The 23,524-nt window shown below is 40.6% G+C and overlaps 1 protein-coding gene across 1 annotated transcript in view; it reads right to left on the bottom strand.

Annotated features, from left to right (window-relative positions):
- Positions 1–750: 750 nt before the first annotated feature.
- Positions 751–23,524, bottom strand: part of TMEM45B (transmembrane protein 45B) — a 68,286-nt gene continuing 45,512 nt past the window's right edge. The window contains exons 3-6 of the mRNA XM_053691498.1: positions 18,898–19,104; positions 18,571–18,755; positions 15,001–15,146; positions 751–1,411 (exon numbers count right to left, since the gene is read on the bottom strand). Of these exons, the coding sequence (XP_053547473.1) occupies positions 1,300–1,411; positions 15,001–15,146; positions 18,571–18,755; positions 18,898–19,104 (650 nt within the window). The 3' untranslated portion in view covers positions 751–1,299. The remainder of the gene's footprint in view (positions 1,412–15,000; positions 15,147–18,570; positions 18,756–18,897; positions 19,105–23,524) is intronic.

Raw genomic sequence — 23,524 nt, 5'->3', positions numbered from 1 at the left:
TTTACAGGTACAGTTTTTATTGAATACTAATTGAATACTGTGCTGTGCGAGTGTTAAATAAAACTAACTAAATATATGTTAGGCCAAACATGTTTTCAAGCTTTTAAACTTGCAAACTGCCCCTTTATTTCAGTTCTTTTGACAGACTTGCAGTTTAGCCAATCAGTGCCTGCTCCCAGATAACTTCACGTGCACAAGCACAGTGTTATCTATATGAAATACATGAACTAACACCCTCTAGTGGTGAAAAACTGTTAAAATGCATTCTGAAAAGAGGTGGCCTTCAAGGTCTAAGAAATTAGTATATGAACCTCCTAGGTTAAGTTTTCAACTAAGAATACCAAAAGAACAAAGCAAAATTGGTGATAAAAGTAAATTGGAAAATTGTTTAAAATTACATGCTCTATCTGAATCATAAAAGTTTATTTTGGCCTAGACTGTCCCTTTAAGAAATATTTGTTGTATCACAGACGGCTGAAGACCAGTGAGTGCTTAATACCTGAACTTATATATACATTTCACAGCACCCTGGCTGTTGTGGCATGACGATGAGAGTGCATACACTTAACACTGATTAATATATATATATATATATATATATATATATATATATATATATATATATATATATATATATATATATATATATATATATATATATATATATATATATATATATATACACACACACACAGGTATATACACATACACGTATGTCTGGATTTCAATTAGTAAATATTACACAAACAATGGATTTCAGTGCAATTTATATTCATTTAAACTTAACAAAAACATTCGTTAAAGAGATCCTTAATTGGTCAAATTGTTGGAAGGGCGTGCAGCATGAAAGCCCAACAGCCAGACCCAGATTTGAACTCTAAACCTCTTGTTTTCAAAGTTCCTTAGCTATACACTAGGCCACAATGGCACTTCTTGATCAAATTGTTAATTTCTAAAACTGATCACTGATGGAAAAAAAAAAAAAAAAAGTTTCTTTACAAAGTTTTGAAATACAGAAATACTCTTCTTTTCCAAATAAATACAAAATGAGTGAAGTTTGAAATTCCAAAGTCGCTTCATCAACAGTAATTAAACACAGTGGGGTTTTACTGTAGCGGTAAAACTGTCTCACTTCCTTATTGTTCCATGGTGAGCGTATCCACCCCCCCAATAGCAGACAAAGTTCCCATAATACAAATACATGTCCTGTACATCCAATAATTATTTTCAGTGCATGGATAATGGTTTTCTGTTTATTCTTTCATTCTCCCAGCCAGAGTCCTGATACTGACGTACACGTTATTCCTCCTCAGAAGCTTCTAGTAGAGCGGCCTGTGCTTCACACTTACTGTTCAGTTTACGGATGCTGATATTCACGCCACCGGACAATTTCTTGTGCCTTGTTACACAACTGTAAGAGAGAGAATATATCAGTGACCTCACGTATACAAAGTACATTGCTGCACTGGATTTTTCTTGAACAAAACTGCTGTGTGCATCTCTAAAACGAACACTGCCATCAATTATTAATATTAATGTAAGCTTTATTTATAAAGTGACAGACAGCAAGGTAAGCAGCTGATAGGTTACATTGTGTGACATAAGAACACTACAGTTAAAGGGACAGTGTACACCAATTTTAGTATAACTGCATGTAATACACTACTATAAGACCTAAAAGGGAACCAAAACATACACTAAAACTAGTGAGCGTCAGCAAGGAGTGGGATAGGCCAACCATGCAGGAGCCCTCTGTGCCAACCATGCAGGTGCGCCAACCATGCAGGTGCCCTCTGTGCCAACCATGCAGGTGCCCTCTGTGCCAACCATGCAGGAGCCCTCTGTGCCAACCATGCCCTCTGTGCCAACCATGCAGGTGCCCTCTGTGCCAACCATGCAGGTGCCCTCTGTGCCAACCATGCCCTCTGTGCCAACCATGCAGGTGCCCTCTGTGCCAACCATGCAGGAGCCCTCTGTGCCTCACAGTGCTTCTTCCCCGTCCGTGTGGCTGTCATAGACCTTAGTGCACAGATAATACTATGTAGAACCAGTTAACAAAAACAAGTTAAAGGGACTTAAAACCCAAGTTTTTCTTTCTTTAATGATTCAGATAGAGAATACAATTAAAAAAAACGTTTAAACTTTACTTCTATTATCAAATTTGCATCGTTCTCATGTTATTCTTTGTTGAAGAGATATCTAGATAGGAAGCGTACAAACGTTTGGAGCACTACATGACAGGAAATAAAGCTGCTATTTGGTGCTCTTGCTAATGTATAACGGGGCAAAACTGCTGCCATATAGTGCTCTTGCTAATGTATAACGGGGCAAAACTGCTGCCATATAGTGCTCTTGCTAATGTATAACGGGGCAAAACTGCTGCCATATAGTGCTCTTGCTAATGTATAACGGGGCAAAACTGCTGCCATATAGTGCTCTTGCTAATGTATAACGGGGCAAAACTGCTGCCATATAGTGCTCTTGCTAATGTATAACGGGGCAAAACTGCTGCCATATAGTGCTCTTGCTAATGTATAACGGGGCAAAACTGCTGCCATATAGTGCTCTTGCTAATGTATAATGGGGCAAAACTGCTGCCATATAGTGCTCTTGCTAATGTATAACGGGGCAAAACTGCTGCCATATAGTGCTCTTGCTAATGTATAACGGGGCAAAACTGCTGCCATATAGTGCTCTTGCTAATGTATAACGGGGCAAAACTGCTGCCATATAGTGCTCTTGCTAATGTATAACGGGGCAAAACTGCTGCCATAAAGTGCTCTTGCTAATGTATAACGGGGCAAAACTGCTGCCATAAAGTGCTGCATACACACGCACGCTCCTGAGGTTACCTCCCTGCATTTCAGCAAAGAACAAAGGATAACAAGAAAAAAGAAGTACATTAAACATTGTATGTTCCATCTGAATCATGAAGGAAAAATGCTGTGTTTTATTTGTTTAAATGGTCTAACTATAGGGCACGGAGTAGCTTGCAGTAGGTTGCTTCATGCCCAGAACACAGAAATCTAATGTGTAACCGGTGTAATTAAGCTCCGAAGTACATAGGTTTCAGAGAAAAACAAAACATTATACATATACTTTTGTATTCAATTCAACATTGTTTAACTCATGTCTCTCTATCCTTTGTTTACTTAGCGTGTAATTGCAGGGTCACTGTCAGTCTGAGGGGCATAGGGGATGGGGGGTACATATAAATTGATGGCGTTAATATATTAAGTTGGTTTGTTGTTTTTCCAGGTGTTTAGCATCAGCTCGCGTGTTTCAGCTGTGCCAGTTTTAATGTAGTGGTACCTTTCTAGCTGAAGGAGCAGGTCTACCTGTGTGATCCAGTCCCTCAAAGAGGTTACTGTGGGAGATTTCCAGTGTCTAGGCATCAGGATTTTTGCGCTACTAATCATTGTGAGCAACAGCTTGCATTTGTCTTTACTTTTTTATTTGGGGAGGTTGGTAAACAGCAAAATCTTGGAGTCTCTGGGTACTATGGTTTCCAGTGATCTGGACATGTAGGTTATTATGTCTGACCAAAATTTTTGGAGTTTGGTCAATCCCACCAAATGTGTTGTATTGTACCCTCTTCCGAGCAGCCCCTCTAGCATTTTCCCGTTGTGGTTGTAGGATATATTACTTTTAACCTAGCTGGGGTTAGGTACCATCTCATTAAAAATGTATAATTTGTTTCTTGAACTTGTGCTGAGATGGAGGCCATTTTGGTGTTAATTAATATTTTACTCTATGTCTTTAGACTTAGTTCTGTGTCCAGCTCTTTCCCCCATGTTTTAGTATATTTAGGAAGGTGGTTTCTATACGGTACTAGAAGGATTTTGTTTAGGATGGATATTAAGTGATTTGGAGTATGCTTCAACACGCATAACTTCTCAAAGTTTGTTGTCGATCTGAGTAATTACATTTTGATATCTTTGGGAGGTGATAAAGTGATGTATGTGTGCGTATGATAGCCAGTTCAGTGATGTATCAGTATCTGAGGCAGTGATTTCTATAAAACGTTTTAATTTATTTTGATGGGTCAATTGATTAAACATGTTGACCTGTGTATGTGTATGCTTTTGGTATGTTTAATGGTAAGGCCAGGGGTATTTTGGTATGGTGTTAATGGTGATGTTGGAGTGGATATGTGGGAGGAGGTATATGTTATTTTCTCCCAAACAGCAAAGAACTCTTTCAGTAATGGGTAAGCATCTAATATGATCGGTCTGTCTTTCTTTGGTATCCAAGCCAGGGAGCCTTGGTTGTCGGTGTGCAGTATGGATCTATCTATTTGTATCCAATGCTTTTTTGGGTCATTTGTGCACCAATCTACTAGTCTTTGTGTCATTATTGCCTGTCTGTATAGGGATAAGTTGGGAATGCCCAGTCCGCCTCTTTCTTTGGGTAAGTATAGTGTTTGTTTGTGAGTCCTTGGTTTTATCCCATTCCAAATGAATATCTGTGTCTATGAAGTTTTGCAATTTCATGATGTAATTGTGTGGTTGTGGTATTGGGAGGGTCTGTAGAATGTAGAGGATGCGAGGGAGTACATTCATTTTTACCACGCCAATTCTGCCTAGCCACGAGAGTTTCTTGTTTTTCCAGTTTGAGAGATCGCTTATTAGCGTTCTCTCTAAGTGTTTGTAGTTGGTGTGATACAGAGTGTCTGGGTCTGCTGAGAGGTAAACCCCTAAGCATTAAACACTGTGTTGTAGATATACTATTTCAGTGGGTGATTGATTTTGTTTAGTGATGAGTAGGTATCCGGCTGTGAAAATTTCCCTATGCTTATTGGTGGGGGTACTGTGTGTTTTGCTTTAGTGAACACTTTATTAATTGTGTTTCTGGGACGGTGTATCCTAGTGCCATATCGTGATTTTCTGTTGTATTTATGTTATCTAGTGCATTTATGTGGGGTTTTATGTCATCATTTCTATTATTTGTGTGTTAAGCAACAATTTATGAAACATAATTAAACATTCAAAAATTTTCAAGGAACAATTATTGCATATTTTCAATGTTACCCCACTGGTAGGTTGGTTGTTCTTTGTGTGGTCTTTGAGGGCAAAGTTCACCTTGTGCAGGGTGATTATTTATTGTGAACCTTCAGGGGTTTGCATGACATTTTACATGTTTCGACATTACCCAGCCAAATGGCCGGATTATCTTTATGTAGGCTTTGTGGGCAGAGTTCTACTTGTGCAGGGAGACTGTTCTCAAGTTGCTGTGGACGATCAGTGTTTTGTGAGGAAGGTTGACCATTGCTAGTGTTTTCAAGTTCTCTGCGATCATCTCTCTTTGTGTGGTCTTCTGATTGTAATCTGTTATCCGATGGTGGATAGTTCCTGGGTGGTGGTATGTGGACTTGTAGTGTTTCACAGAAATCATTTAAATCTTCCATCCTTCTGAATATTGCCGACTTGTCACCCTTTGTGGCTATTATACTGACTGGGAATCCCTATCTGTATGGGATCTTCTGCGCTCTTATAACTGAAGTTATAAATTGTAGCTCCCTGCGCTTTTGAAGTGTGATAGGGACTGAGGTTCCAGTATTTCTTCTTTATCTCGATAGTTTAGGAATTTTACTATCACGTCACGTGGCGGTGCTTTTGCTGGAGGTTTCGCCCTAAGGGCTCTGTGTGCTCTTTCCATGATCACCTCTGATAATGTGTTTGTGCCTTTTATTGTTCTGTAGAGGTCTTGGCGGTATCCTTGCAGAGCCGCAGGTGTAATGGTGTCCTGAACACCTCTGAATTGCAGGTTGTTCCTGTGGCCCCTGTTGTCCAGGTCTTCCACTTTATCCAGTAAATTTTGGATGATTTCTTCCTGGCTGCGACAGATGCTGTATATCTTGTGTTGCAATGCTATGACTTTACTCCAAAGTGGTGACTCTAATCTACTTGCTTCATGTCTCTTTATTTTCTGAAACATGTTGCGCATATATCTGCCATTGCCACTTTTATGTCCTCTTTAATGGCTAATGTCTGTAGATCGTCCCTTGTTATCGCTGCAGAGTGAGTCTGGTTCTCTGAGGTGTGGGTTTGTACTTCTGCTATCATATGTGTTGGCACCTTAGCTGGTTTTTAAATATTGATTGATCATTTTGTTTTTAGAGGGGGTGTCAGTTTTTGTGACTTCTTTGCTGGCATTACTCTGTGATCTAAAGATCTAAGGTTTTTCTGGTATGTTTACTTCCCCTTGCCTGTTGCAGCCCAGTTTGCTCAGGTGTTGTAGGTTTAAGTTGCTGCTAAATGCTTGTGTTGGGTATTGCCTCTAAGATGGCGGTGCGGTGAGTGTAAGGGATATTTGCAGTTTGGTTTATGCTGTGTTTGGTTTGCGCAGTCTCCTATAGCAAAGGCCTAGCAGGGCACTTTTATGGCAAGTTTCTTTAGGTGCTGCTAAAGTTTTATACTGGTTTAATGGCCCAGTGTACTTTCAGCTTCCTTAAACACTGTTAAAGTGAAGATCGATACCCTCTTTTAATTATGTCCAATCCCAGTATGTTAATTTTATAATGACTGTGTGGGGCTGTTCACCTTGGTGCTCCCTATACTTACATCCAGCAGGGATTGTTCCTCTTAGCCTTGAAGCCGGGCTAAACATTTACTCCCTTTTGCTGTATGTGCTGCAGAGGGCTGCGTGTTGCGGCCCTCTGCAGTCCCGGTACCTTTTGTATTCCTGAGTCTATTTTCAGTGTGGAGTTACCTCCACTCATTTCTTTGCTGAGGCCCGGTGAGTGATGGAGCGTTCCTACTGCATTTACATCTATTTTCACATGTGCAGCTGATTAGGAGATACCGGATCGGGGGGGTTAGGGCCTGGGAGCTGTTTTAGCAAGCGGCCATCTCCTGCGTGACCAAGCCTCGCCTCCAGCAACTAATTTTTTATGCAAAAATATTCTCTTTTACATGTGCCATAATTTTTAGGAAGTTTTAAATCTATTTAATATAAACTTGCATTTACTGCTAGTTTAAATTAAATGTAAAATATTAAATATTGTCCCTTTATTTACTATAGTAAGATCTGCAAAGGCTTTATACATCCAGAAAACGTGTTTGCCAAGTAGTTATTTACAATAAATTAGTTTATAAATCACAGAAGCTGTAGTGTCCTAAGCTGTAAGTGTCTGCAGAGATGTGGAGTTATTGAGCACTTCAGGTAACCGACCGATATTTATGTGGTAACAGGAATTATCTTTATTTAAGATGTCAGGTAAAATCAGTGTTATTTCTAGCTGTGACAGATGGCACTTCAGTCTCATTACAGTCAGTAACTGTTTGTATTAGCTAAACATATAATACCATTAGCCGATTCCTCTTATTTCTATTTGCAGACAAACACTTTAGTTTATTTCCTCAGGGCAGCTGTATTTATTTCTTCCCTCGCGCACATTCTCAGCAGAGCAAACCATTAGGCTGAGCGGTTTCACCTCACAGACTAAGCTCTGATTACAGCCTCTTTCCTGCCCTAAAGTGCCATAATCAAATATCTCTCATAGCTCCTGTGTCTGACTCTGCTCACACTCAACCTCACTGTCACATATAGTAGTAATGCACGGTCTGCTCACTCTCACAGTCACATATAGTAAGGCACTGTCTGCTCACACTCGCAGTCACTGTCACATATAGTAAGGCACTGTCTGCTCACACTCGCTGTCATATATAGCAATGCACTGTCTGCTCACACTCGCTGTCATATATAGTAATGCACTGTCTGTGTGCTCACACTCACTGTCACATATAGTAATGCACGGTCTACTCACACTCACAGTCACATATAGTAATGCACTGTCTGCTCACTCTCACAGTCACATATAGTAATGCACGGTCTGCTCACTCTCACAGTCACATATAGTAATGCACGGTCTGCTCCCACTCACATATAGTAAGGCATTGTCTGCTCACACTCACTGTCACATATAGTAATGCACTGTCTGCTCACACTCGCTGTCACATATAGTAATGCACTGTCTGCTCACACTCACTGTCACATGTTATATAGTAATGCACTGTCTGCTCACACTCACTGTCACATGTTATATAGTAATGTACTGTCTGCTCACACTCACTGTCACATGTTATATAGTAATGTACTGTCTGCTCACACTCACTGTCACATGTTATATAGTAATGCACTGTCACATATGTTATATAGTAATGCACTGTCTGCTCACACTCACTGTCACATGTTATATAGTAATGCACTGTCTGCTCACACTCACTGTCACATGTTATATAGTAATGCACTGTCTGCTCACACTCACTGTCACATGTTATATAGTAATGCACTGCCTGCTCACACTCACTGTCACATGTCATATAGTAATGCACTGTCTGCTCACACTCACTGTCACATGTTATATAGTAATGCACTGCCTGCTCACACTCACTGTCACATATGTTATATAGTAATGCACTGTCTGCTCACACTCACTGTCACGTTATATAGTAATGCACTGTCTGCTCACACTCACTGTCACATGTTATATAGTAATGCACTGCCTGCTCGCACTCACTGTCATATGTTATATAGTAATGCACTGTCTGCTCACACTCACTGTCACATGTCATATAGTAATGCACTGTCTGCTCACACTCACTGTCACATGTTATATAGTAATACACTGTCTGCGCACACTCACTGTCACATATGTTATATAATAATGCACTGTCTGCTCACACTCACTGTCACATATGTTATATAGTAATACACTGTCTGCTCACACTCACTGTCACATATGTTATATAGTAATACACTGTCTGCTCACACTCACTGTCACATATGTTATATAGTAATACACTGTCTGCTCACACTCACTGTCACATATGTTATATAGTAATGCACTGCCTGCTCACACTCACTGTCACATATGTTATATAGTAATGCACTGTCTGCTCACACTCACTGTCACGTTATATAGTAATGCACTGTCTGCTCACACTCACTGTCACATATGTTATATAGTAATGCACTGTCTGCTCACACTCACTGTCACATGTTATATAGTAATGCACTGTCTGCTCACACTCACTGTCACGTTATATATTAATGCACTGTCTGCTCACACTCACTGTCATATGTTATATAGTAATGTACTGTCTGCTCACACTCACTGTCACATGTCATATAGTAATGCACTGTCTGCTCACACTCACTGTCACATATGTTATATAGTAATGCACTGTCTGCTCACACTCACTGTCACATGTTATATAGTAATGCACTGTCTGCTCACACTCACTGTCACATGTTATATAGTAATGCACTGTCTGCTCACACTCACTGTCACATATGTTATATAGTAATGCACTGCCTGCTCACACTCACTGTCACATATGTTATATAGTAATGCACTGTCTGCTCACACTCACTGTCACGTTATATAGTAATGCACTGTCTGCTCACACTCACTGTCACATATGTTATATAGTAATGCACTGTCTGCTCACACTCACTGTCACGTTATATATTAATGCAATGTCTGCTCACACTCACTGTCACATGTTATATAGTAATGCACTGCCTGCTCACACTCACTGTCATATGTTATATAGTAATGTACTGTCTGCTCACACTCACTGTCACATGTTATATAGTAATGCACTGTCTGCTCACACTCACTGTCACATATGTTATATAGTAATGCACTGTCTGCTCACACTCACTGTCACATGTTATATAGTAATGCACTGTCTGCTCACACTCACTGTCACATGTTATATAGTAATGCACTGTCTGCTCACACTCACTGTCACATATGTTATATAGTAATGCACTGTCTGCTCACACTCACTGTCACATGTTATATAGTAATGCACTGTCTGCTCACACTCACTGTCACATGTTATATAGTAATGCACTGTCTGCTCACACTCACTGTCACATGTTATATAGTAATGCACTGTCTGCTCACACTCACTGTCACATATGTTATATAGTAATGCACTGTCTGCTCACACTCACTGTCACATATGTTATATAGTAATGCACTGTCTGCTCACACTCAATGTCACATGTTATATAGTAATGCACTGTCTGCTCACACTCACTGTCACATGTTATATAGTAATGCACTGTCTGCTCACACTCACTGTCACATATGTTATATAGTAATGCACTGTCTGCTCACATATGTTATATAGTAATGCACTGTCTGCTCACACTCACTGTCACATGTTATATAGTAATGCACTGTCTGCTCACACTCACTGTCACATATGTTATATAGTAATGCACTGTCTGTTCACACATGTTATATAGTAATGCACTGTCTGCTCACACTCACTGTCACATGTTATAAAAAGACATCACAGAAACATTCTGAGCTGAGCGGTTTCACCTCACAGACTAAGCTCTGATTACAGCCTCTTTCCTGCCCTAAAGTGCCATAATCTCATATCTCTCATAGCACCTGTGTCTGACTCTGCTCACACTCAACCTCACTGTCACATATAGTAGTAATGCACGGTCTGCTCACTCTCACAGTCACATATAGTAAGGCACTGTCTGCTCACACTCGCAGTCACTGTCACATATAGTAAGGCACTGTCTGCTCACACTCGCTGTCATATATAGTAATGCACTGTCTGCTCACACTCGCTGTCATATATAGTAATGCACTGTCTGCGTGCTCACACTCACTGTCACATATAGTAATGCACGGTCTACTCACACTCACAGTCACATATAGTAATGCACTGTCTGCTCACTCTCACAGTCACATATAGTAATGCACTGTCTGCTCACACTCGCTGTCATATATAGTAATGCACTGTCTGCGTGCTCACACTCACTGTCACATATAGTAATGCACGATCTGCTCACACTCACATATAGTAATGCACGGTCTACTCACACTCACAGTCACATATAGTAATGCACTGTCTGCTCACTCTCACAGTCACATATAGTAATGCACGGTCTGCTCACTCTCACAGTCACATATAGTAATGCACGGTCTGCTCCCACTCACAGTCACATATAGTAATGCACTGTCTGCTCACTCTCACAGTCACATATAGTAATGCACGGTCTGCTCACTCTCACAGTCACATATAGTAATGCACTGTCTGCTCCCACTCACAGTCACATATAGTAATGCACTGTCTGCTCACTCTCACAGTCACATATAGTAATGCACGGTCTGCTCCCACTCACAGTCACATATAGTAATGCACTGTCTGCTCACTCTCACAGTCACATATAGTAATGCACGGTCTGCTCACTCTCACAGTCACATATAGTAATGCACGGTCTGCTCCCACTCACAGTCACATATAGTAATGCACTGTCTGCTCACTCTCACAGTCACATATAGTAATGCACGGTCTGCTCACTCTCACAGTCACATATAGTAATGCACGGTCTGCTCCCACTCACAGTCACATATAGTAATGCACTGTCTGCTCACTCTCACAGTCACATATAGTAATGCACTGTCTGCTCACACTCACTGTCACATGTTATATAGTAATGCACTGTCTGCTCACACTCACTGTCACATATGTTATATAGTAATGCACTGTCTGCTCACACTCACTGTCACATGTTATATAGTAATGCACTGTCTGCTCACACTCACTGTCACATGTTATATAGTAATGCACTGTCTGCTCACACTCACTGTCACATGTTATATAGTAATGCACTGTCTGCTCACACTCACTGTCACATATGTTATATAGTAATGCACTGTCTGCTCACACTCACTGTCACATATGTTATATAGTAATGCACTGTCTGCTCACACTCACTGTCACATGTTATATAGTAATGCACTGTCTGCTCACACTCACTGTCACATGTTATATAGTAATGCACTGTCTGCTCACACTCACTGTCACATATGTTATATAGTAATGCACTGTCTGCTCACATATGTTATATAGTAATGCACTGTCTGCTCACACTCACTGTCACATATGTTATATAGTAATGCACTGTCTGTTCACACATGTTATATAGTAATGCACTGTCTGCTCACACTCACTGTCACATGTTATAAAAAGACATCACAGAAACATTCTGAGCTGAGCGGTTTCACCTCACAGACTAAGCTCTGATTACAGCCTCTTTCCTGCCCTAAAGTGCCATAATCTCATATCTCTCATAGCACCTGTGTCTGACTCTGCTCACACTCAACCTCACTGTCACATATAGTAGTAATGCACGGTCTGCTCACTCTCACAGTCACATATAGTAAGGCACTGTCTGCTCACACTCGCAGTCACTGTCACATATAGTAAGGCACTGTCTGCTCACACTCGCTGTCATATATAGTAATGCACTGTCTGCTCACACTCGCTGTCATATATAGTAATGCACTGTCTGCGTGCTCACACTCACTGTCACATATAGTAATGCACGGTCTACTCACACTCACAGTCACATATAGTAATGCACTGTCTGCTCACTCTCACAGTCACATATAGTAATGCACTGTCTGCTCACACTCGCTGTCATATATAGTAATGCACTGTCTGCGTGCTCACACTCACTGTCACATATAGTAATGCACGATCTGCTCACACTCACATATAGTAATGCACGGTCTACTCACACTCACAGTCACATATAGTAATGCACTGTCTGCTCACTCTCACAGTCACATATAGTAATGCACGGTCTGCTCACTCTCACAGTCACATATAGTAATGCACGGTCTGCTCCCACTCACAGTCACATATAGTAATGCACTGTCTGCTCACTCTCACAGTCACATATAGTAATGCACGGTCTGCTCACTCTCACAGTCACATATAGTAATGCACTGTCTGCTCACACTCACAGTCACATATAGTAATGCACTGTCTGCTCACTCTCACAGTCACATATAGTAATGCACGGTCTGCTCCCACTCACAGTCACATATAGTAATGCACTGTCTGCTCACTCTCACAGTCACATATAGTAATGCACGGTCTGCTCACTCTCACAGTCACATATAGTAATGCACGGTCTGCTCCCACTCACAGTCACATATAGTAATGCACTGTCTGCTCACTCTCACAGTCACATATAGTAATGCACGGTCTGCTCACTCTCACAGTCACATATAGTAATGCACGGTCTGCTCCCACTCACAGTCACATATAGTAATGCACTGTCTGCTCACTCTCACAGTCACATATAGTAATGCACGGTCTGCTCACTCTCACAGTCACATATAGTAATGCACGGTCTGCTCCCACTCACAGTCACATATAGTAAGGCATTGTCTGCTCACACTCACTGTCACATATAGTAATGCACTGTCTGCTCACACTCACTGTCATATGTTATAAAGTAATGCACTGTCTGCTCACACTCATTGTCGCATGTTAAATAGTAATGCACTGTCTGCTCACACTCACTGTCACGTTACATAGTAATGCACTGTCTGCTCACACCCACTGTCACATATAGTAATGCACTGTCTGCTCACACTCACTGTGTATCATATGTTATAAAGTAATGCACTGTCTGCTCACACTCACTGTCATATGTTATATAGTAATGCACTGCCTGCTCACACTCACTGTCATATGTTATAAAGTAATGCACTGTCTGCTCACACTCACTGTCACATGTTATATAGTAATGCACTGTCTGCTCACACTCACTGTCACATATGTTATATAGTAATGCACTGTCTGCTCACACTCACTGTCACATGTTATATAGTAATGCACTGTCTGCTCACACTCACTGTCACATGTTATATAGTAATGCACTGTCTGCTCACACTCACTGTCACATGTTATATAGTAATGCACTGTCTGCTCACACTCACTGTCACGTTATATATTAATGCACTGTCTGCTCACACTCACTGTCACATGTTATATAGTAATGCACTGCCTGCTCACACTCACTGTCATATGTTATATAGTAATGTACTGTCTGCTCACACTCACTGTCACATGTTATATAGTAATGCACTGTCTGCTCACACTCACTGTCACATGTTATATAGTAATGCACTGTCTGCTCACACTCACTGTCACATGTTATATAGTAATGCACTGTCTGCTCACACTCACTGTCACATATGTTATATAGTAATGCACTGTCTGCTCACACTCACTGTCACATGTTATATAGTAATGCACTGTCTGCTCACACTCACTGTCACATGTTATATAGTAATGCACTGTCTGCTCACACTCACTGTCACATATGTTATATAGTAATGCACTGTCTGCTCACACTCACTGTCACATATGTTATATAGTAATGCACTGTCTGCTCACACTCACTGTCACATATGTTATATAGTAATGCACTGTCTGCTCACACTCACTGTCACATGTTATATAGTAATGCACTGTCTGCTCACACTCACTGTCACATATGTTATATAGTAATGCACTGTCTGCTCACACTCACTGTCACATATGTTATATAGTAATGCACTGTCTGCTCACACTCACTGTCACATGTTATATAGTAATGTACTGTCTGCTCACACTCACTGTCACATATGTTATATAGTAATGCACTGTCTGCTCACACTCACTGTCACATATGTTATATAGTAATGCACTGTCTGCTCACACATGTTATATAGTAATGCACTGTCTGCTCACACTCACTGTCACATATGTTATATAATAATGCACTGTCTGCTCACACTCACTGTCACATATGTTATATAGTAATGCACTGTCTGCTCACACTCACTGTCACATGTTATATAGTAATGCACTGTCTGCTCACACTCACTGTCACATATGTTATATAGTAATGCACTGTCTGCTCACACTCACTGTCACATATGTTATATAGTAATGCACTGTCTGCTCACACTCACTGTCACATATGTTATATAGTAATGCACTGTCTGCTCACACTCACTGTCACATGTTATATAGTAATGCACTGTCTGCTCACACTCACTGTCACATGTTATAAAAAGACATCACAGAAACATTTTGGGATAAGGTATATGATAGTTATTTGTTATCATCCCTTTACCAACCTGGTAACAGACATATTTTTTAAAAACGCACTTACCAATACACCAAGGTATAATTGATGCCCATAATAAACAATGCTACCGCGAAGTGCCAGCAGAAGCACATTGTGATAAACATAATGTTTTCGTGTTCAGTCTGATTCCATTCGGGGCCTCCCCAAGGTGGAAACAGCACAAAACCGATCTAAAAAAACAAAACAAAAAAAAAAGAGCATAAATGATTACATTGGGCATTTTACAGGTAGTGCACCTTGTTATTTCATGTACTTTGCAGTCGGGCAGTTATGTAAGTACAACACCCTTAGCATTCTAGTAATGTATGTGGTGCATAGATTTTCCTGCTTCCCCGGTTAGGCCGGCTTTCAGAAACATCCTGGAGAGAGAGAGAGGGAGAGGCAGTATACAGGAGATGTACGGAGGAGGGCAGTGGTAACCAGGAAAGATAAATGGTGAAGAAATAAAAAAATAAAAAAAGTAAACTGAGCAAGGGAATAATAAATACTCAGGAAAACAAATGAAATATAAATAGGGGAAGTGAGAATAAAAGAGGAAATATGGGGCTTTCACTAAATACAAATACTAAATGTGATGAATATAAATTAATTAAAATATGATTATGCACTGTAAGTAAAAGGTGCCAAATCCCCTTAATATTACACCTTTTAACCCCCTTTTGGTACCCTTATATTTACTTTTTCAGTTGCCCTTTGACGACAGCCAATCACAGGCCATATCACCTGCACACTTTATTGGCTGTTATATGAGATATGTAACAGTCTGAAGCAGTGGCACCAGGAGGGCACTCTGTTAGTGACAACACGTAAAAAAAAGGCTTGAGACTTGGGCAGCTGAGGAGTGAAGCATAAGGTAACCTAATGTTTAATATTAAAGCCAATTTCAGCAGATTTACGGATATGATTATACTTTACTTAATTCATTTACTTGCATAGCTTTTAGTATTTGTAAGTCGCCATGGGGCCTGGTGCTCACAGCCTTTTGTTAAACCCATCCCCAGTACTACTCCTTGGCTTCTGCTTCTCAGTGTACAACTGACTGCCAGAATCCTCATAATTAGCTGACTCCCTGGCTCCTCCTTCCTCATAGTAAGCTGACTCCCTGGCTCCTCCTTCCTCATAGTTAGCCGACTCCCTGGCTCCTCCTTCCTCAGTTAGCTGACTACCTGGCTCCTCCTTCCTTATAGTTAGCCGACTATCTGGCTCCTCCTTCCTCATAGTTAGCCGACTATCTGGCTCCTCCTTCCTCATAGTTAGCCGACTATCTGGCTCCTCCTTCCTCATAGTTAGCTGACTCCCTGGATCTTCCTACATCATAGTTAGCCGACTCCCTGGCTCCTCCTTCCTCATAGTTAGCTGACTCCCTGCCTCCTCCTTCCTCATAGTTAGCTGACTCCGTGGCTCCTCCTTCCTCATAGTTAACTGACTCCCTGGCTCTCCTTCCTCATAGTTAGCTGACTCCCTGGCTCCTCCTTCCTCATAGTTAGCTGACTCCCTGGCTCCTCCTTCCTCATAGCTAGCTGACTCCCTGGCTCCTCCTTCCTCATAGCTAGCTGACTCCCTGGCTCCTCCTTCCTCATGGTTAGCTGACTCCCTGGCTCCTCCTACCTCATAGTTAGCCGACTCCCTGGCTCCTCCTTAACCATGGGGGAACAAGTTTCCAATTTTCTTGTTATCCTTTGTTGAAAAGCAGGGATGTAAGCTCAGGAGTGTGCACTATATGGCAGCAGTTTTGCAACAATGTAATACATCAGCAAGAGCACTAGATGGCAACACTATTTCCTGTCATGTAGTGCTTCAGACATGTGCACGCTACCTATCTAGATATTTTTATTATTATTATTCTTTATTTATAAAGTGCCAACAGATTCCGCAGCTCTGATATCTCATCAACAAAGAATAACATGAGAACAAAACAAATTAGAAAATAGAAGTAAATTGGAAACATTTTTTTTTAAACTGTATTCTCTATAAATCATGAAAGAAAAAAGTCTTGTTTTGTTTTCTTTTCCTTTTAACACAAACACACTGTATTATCGCCGGGACTACAATATCGAATCCTATTAACCCATTGGATTCCATGTTGGTGCCAGTCATCTGTTTCAAGATGGTTATAATTATTATTAATTTTGTAGAGTGGCAACAGATTCCGCAGCGCTATAAACATAGGCGGTATACAAGGTAACATTTATAGGGATCAAAAGGGTAGAGGGCACTGCCAAGAGTTGCACTGTTGTAGTCGGCTCTTATAGAGGGGATCTACAAACAGCTGGGCTCATAGGCTTACATGCTAAGGGGGTTCAAGGGGATACCAAAGGAGGAGAGGAACTGGGGTTAGTAATGGTAAGTTTAGGTTGTATGCATCCCTGAACAGTCTTTAGGAAGCGCTTGAAACTTTCAACTAGGGGAAAGTCTTGTGGAGCGAGGCAGAGCATTCTACAAGATGGGAGCCAGTCTGGAGAATCCTGTAGATGGGAATGTGTGAAGGTAACAAGGGTGGAGGAGGGGAGGAGGATGTGAGCAAAGCAAAGGGGATGGGAAGGAGAGTATCTGGAGACAAGGTCTGAGATATAGGGGGGAGCAGTGCAGTTGAGGGCTTTGTATGTCAGAGTGAGAATTTTGTGTTTAATTCTGGAGAAAATAGAAAGCCAGTGAAGGGATTGGCAGAGGGGTGCAGCAGATGAAGAGCGACGTGTAAGGAAGATGAGCCTGGCAGAAGCATTTTCATTATGGATTGTAAAGCAGCTAGACGGCAGCTAAGGAGACAACAGAGGATGGAGTTGCAGTACTCAAGGCAGAAAGGATTAGGGAGTGGATTAAATCACTAATATTGTAGATGCAAAATGTTATGACCCTCAATATCCCTTTATTCTAGACCAGAGCTTTCCAAACTTTTAATGTTGGCGACACACTTTTTAGACCTACATCATTTTGCGACACAGTAATTCAGTTGTACTAGCAAACAGGAGGTTAAACTAACTTGTTTTAGGAGATACAGAAACATACATAAATTAGATAAAGACACTAGGATTTTATCATCAAGCTTCCACTTCCTATCCATATATCAAGAGCAGGAGCAGCAATGCACTACTGGGAGCTAGCTGCAAAAAAACCCAACACTTTGAATTCTGACTTCAGCTCAGAGTTTAAGCTGCCACCCTCAAAGCTCTCCGAGTTGCACTGACTACTGCTCGTGCTGCAAACACGCTGCCATCCCACTCACTGACTACACGTGCAATCAGGAGCCAATGTGCCGCCAATGGGAATAGTTTCAGTTCCCACTGAGCTGCGCCAATAGGTTAAGATAATCTGTGACCCACTAGGTATGAATCACGAGTCAACCATGTGATATGCATATCAGGCAGGCGGAAAGTCGGAAACCAAAGACAATTTTAAAAAAATTAAATTTAAAAATATGTATAGACACACCTACACACTGCTGCTGACACACTAATGTGTCACGACACACAGTTTGGAAAGCACTGTTATAGACGAATCAGCCCACTAAACTCTCGCAGTTAACATTCTTATTCATACAGTAGTGATGGTTACCATGTGGCAAAGCGTTTATAATTCTAAAGTCTGTAAACATACTTGATAAAACCAAGTTCCTTGGAGTATGGCGAGACTGGAGCGGAACAATTCAAGAACAATGTGGTTTCTTATAAACACTTCGATCATAATACTAACTGCTCCCCCAAACACAGCAAACAGAAGCAAGGAGTGAATGTGCTGATCCAACGGAGGACGGTTATGGACATGGAAATAGAAAAGGAAACCTGCAGAGAAATAATACAAATATGAATATCTGAAATGATACACGGAGGACTGAGAGGTGCTTGTATTTCAGTAGGGAACCCAGGTACCAGAAAGGAGAATGAAAAAGACAGAAGCGCACAGTAACGATCAGTCAGATCTTACCTTCAATAAACACAGCTACTGCTAAGCTGAGTCGGTCCAGGCCCTGCGGCACTTTCAGGGGTAAATAAGTTAGGATATCCACCACCCCGGAGATGCCAAAAAATAAGTACATGGTTGAATGTTGCCAGTTCATTAGTTTCACCCAGGAGTCACCAGTAATAAGATGCATGTGAGGCCCATCGGGAACAAACTGCTCAGCAAGAATCCCTAAACAGTAGAGAAACATATAATAAATATCCTCTCTCATAAAATGAAGTCTGTTTGAAAAAGAAAAAAGTGTTAGTTTTTTATTTATTGTTTAAGCAAATTATAAAGAGATTTAGCTTCATTTACATGGTAGCTTTTTCCCAGGTCATCTGATGCACTGTCAATTTGATTTATTGGGCTAGATTTATCATAGGATCCAGCTGCAGGCTTGCATGAGAAACGCACAGCCGAACCCACAGCCACTTCTTGCATGAGAACCTACAGCCACTTCTCCACCTGCTATGTGGCGTATCTCAATTCTCCCCTGACTTTAGAACTGGGGATATTGAGAGCTTCTGCATGCACGCAATTGGCTGCACTCAAGCTGGGGTGGTTTTGCACAGTAGGCGTAGTTTGCTATGTTAAATACGGTGACACCATGCCAGGCAGACAGGGGAAAAGATGTACACCCCTGTCTGCCTGACTCTGATAAATCTTGCCCATAGTGCAGCCAATCATATGAAAATGTTGTTATAAGTCAGAATACAACACAAAAAGATAGGGGTAAAAATTGTCAGAGGAATCTGTGTTTAATTCTCTCAGATGAAAATCTGGACCTTAGTTTTTTGGAGTCTATGCTACACTTTGACCAAAGTACTGAGAGAGTAACCAGCTCATCAACTGCAAACTACAGAGGCCCATGTGTGTATGTTTCTGAACTACGGTAGGAGCGGTAGTGGGTTGTGAATCCACCGAGGATAAACAGATAAGAGAGCAGTTGGGAAGTGACACAGCTGAGGAGTTTTAAAATGATGGTAAATGCTCCCCTTTATAAAATCAGATCCGGATGTTAGTGATATTTTAGATAGAGTTTAATTCATCAGTTGTAATTAAGATGCGTTATAAATTACTTTTTAATATAGATATGAAATTCAACACACCCCACGCTCCGCCACCCACTTAAAAAAACAACAACTTCAAACTAACGGTTTCAATTGTTCTCCAATCAGCGCTCTCCCCATATGGCACTTTTGTTGTAGCTATAGCACTGATTGGGGAACAAACCGTTAGCTCACAGAAAAAAAATACTTTTGAAGTGGGCGGCGAAGCGCAGGGAATTTGAATTTTATATCTATATTAAAAAGTACGTTATAGCGCATCTTCATTGAAACTGATGAAATAAACTCTATTTAAAATATCACTAACGTTCCGGATATTATTTTAAAAAGGGGAGAGTTGACTATCACTTTATGACTCCTAAGCAGGAGGATATTGATAAAGAGACTGAAGTATTTCAGTGTAAGTAAGAATTTAACACCTTAGCTCCGGGAATCTGTCATATCGTTTAAAGAGCGCCATATTTCTTTTTGCAGCGTAAAGGCACAATCATCAGACTTTGGACTATCAAGTTGGTTGCAGGAATTCTTGTACATTCCTGTCACTTTCAAGCAATTTTGAGATGTGTTTGAGTTAACATGTTTTTAATGCATTTATTTATTGTTTGAAGTGTTTTAAAAAAGGGACAGTAAACCCAAGATTTTTCTTTAATGATTCAGAGAGAACGTGTGATTTTAAACAACTTTTCAATTTAATTCTATTATCTAATCTGCCTCCTTCTCTTAGTACTTAGTTGAAAAACATACCTAGGTAATCTCAGGAGCAGCAATGCATTACTGGGAGCTTGCTGTTGATTGGTGGCTGCACAAAAATGCCTTGTTTATTTGGCTCACCTGATCTGCGTGCTCAGCTAGCTGCAAGTAGTGCAATGTTGCTCATTCAAATAGGATAGCAAGAGAATGAAGCAAAGTTGATACCAGAAGTAAATTGAAAGTTGTTTAAAATGGTATGTTCTATTTGAAGGAAAAAATGTGTTTTTTATCCCATTTAGGGCTAGATTAAAAAAATGAGCACAAAATATTGCTTCTGCGAAAGCGATATTTGCGCTCAACTGAGTAATACCAGAGCACGGAAATGTGTGCTTGTATTACAAAATTAGGTGCAATCTCACTTTCACATTACACAGAAGCATTGCGCTCTGGAGAGCGTGCATCGATAGTCTCCGAGGTCTGACCTCTGGTTAATATTTTGAGCACTAATTACTACCGCAAGCACTTGTAATAGTTGGTTGCGTAAATGAGCAAATTTGCCCTTTTGCGGGCGCGTAATAAATTAGTGTTCCACTTGTAATCTAGCCCTAGGGTTTTTATATTAACCCCCTAAGGACCGGGCATTTCAGACAAAAACTTCCCCAAAAGACCAGAGCATTTTTGCCATCACTACATTTAAAGGGACAGTCAAATCCAAAAAAAACTTTCATGATTCAGATAGGGAATGTAATTTTAAACAACTTTCCAATTTACTTTTATCACCAATTTTGCTTTGTTCTCTTGGTATTCTTAGTTGAAAGCTAAACCTAGGAGGTTCATATGCTAATTTCTTAGACCTTGAAGGCCACCTCTAATCTAAATGCATTTTGATAGTTTTTCACCACTAGAGGGCATTAGTTCACATGTTTCATATAGATAACATTGAGCTCATGCACATGAATTTACCATGGAGACAGCTCTGATTGGCTAAAATGCAAGTCTGTCAAAAGAAATGAAACAAGGAGGTAGTCTGCTGAGGCTTAGACACAAGGTAATTACAGAAGTAAAACGTGTATAATTATAACTGCGAAGATTATGCAAAACTGGGGAATTGGTAATTAAGGGATTATCTATCTTTTAAAACAACAAAAATTCTGGTGTTGACTGTCCCTTTAAACAGAAATAGAGCCTTTTTTTATATATTTACCTTTCAAAACTATATATATTTTTTTAGTAGACAACCCAAAGTATTCATCTAGGCCCATTTTGGTATATTTCCTGCCACCATTTCACCGCCAAATGCGGTCAAATAAATAAAAAAAAACGTTCACTTTTTCAAAATTTTAGGTTTCTCACTGAAATTATTTACAAACAGCTTGTGCAATTATGGCACAAATGGTTGTAAATGCTTCTCTGGGATACCCTTTGTTCAGAAATAGCAGATATATATAGCTTTGGCATTGCTTTTTGGTAATTAGAAGGCCGCTAAAAGCCTCTGCGCACCACACTTGTATTTTGCCCAGCAGTGAAGGGGTTAATTAGGCAGCTTGTAGGGTTCATTTTAACTTTAGTGTAGAGATCAGCCTCCCACCTGACACATTTAGGCTCCCCCCTAATCCCCCAAACTCCTTGACCCCCCTAAAAAAAAGCTCTCTAACCCTCCCCCTCTACCAATTTGCCACCATATTAGTTACTGGCAGCTGTCTGCCAGTACCGTTTGTTGCAAAATTGGCATTTAAAAAAAAAAAAGTCCATTTTTTTTCTGTAGTGTAGCTGTCCCCCCTAAATACACTACCCCCCTCCCCCTCCCAGATCCCTTTCTGTTAACGGATCTTACATGAGATCCCCCTCATTGTTCCTACTCCCTCCTTCCCCCTCAATGACGCAGTTTGCTTGTTTTTTTCTATACCTTGTGGCGTGGCCAAACGGTCCCACCCACTCCCGCCTCCTCCAGCGATGGACCGCCCACCCGCCTCTCTCCTTAAGCTACCACCCACCAACGATCGTCACCACTGCTGTCCGATGCAGAGAGGGCCACAAAGTAGCCCTCTCTGCATCGGTAATATGCAAATCTATTTCTACAGTGCCCTGCTCGGCAGAGAGAAGCCCAGGACTGCAGCAACGTACAGGGTACGGCACTGGTCGTTAAGGGGTTAAATACTGTTGTATAGTTATCCTCCTACATGATATTTAGCATCTCACTATTTGTCTTTTTATTATAGCAAAACATTAATTACTTGTTAGCTTTGTACACCTGTATTTAAGCCCTGTGCCTAGTCACAGAGTATATATTGTGTAAGCAATGACTCATCTTGCATCCTCACTGCTAACTCTGTGAGCAGGATCAGTGTTTGAATCAGGGTGCACAGGGCAAATGTCAATATGCTGTGTGCACAGGAAACAATCATTAAAAATACTTGTAAAGCTTTTACTAGAAGCATTTTTGATAATATGTTTGTACTGAGAAAATGCTTCTATCCAAAAACTGATACGTTCATATAGATTTCAGTTTTGTCTAATTTACGTCTGCAAGAAAATGATTTATTTTGTGTACAGCATCTTTCAACCACATTCCAAATAGCTCATCTTTTCTCATATCAATCACTTATTTTGTTATAGGGAAATTAATCATCACAATAATTCATCTCTAATGAAATAATACTATCAGCCTTTACATATCCTAAAACAGGACCTGCTGGTGAAGTGTTGTGTATAGTCATGGTTACAATTCAAACTTTATCAGTGGGTCCCCACAAATTGCAGATGAACCACAAATAGTTATAACCAATGAGCTTTCTGATTAAAGGGACATGAAACCTATTTTTTTTCTCTCATGATTCAGACAGACCATAACG

The sequence above is a fragment of the Bombina bombina genome, chromosome 8 (genome assembly GCF_027579735.1).
Source record: "Bombina bombina isolate aBomBom1 chromosome 8, aBomBom1.pri, whole genome shotgun sequence".
In the NCBI taxonomy this organism is placed as follows: domain Eukaryota; kingdom Metazoa; phylum Chordata; class Amphibia; order Anura; family Bombinatoridae; genus Bombina; species Bombina bombina.
Note: the sequence above shows the minus strand (reverse complement) of the source record. Positions and strands in the feature narration are given on the sequence as shown.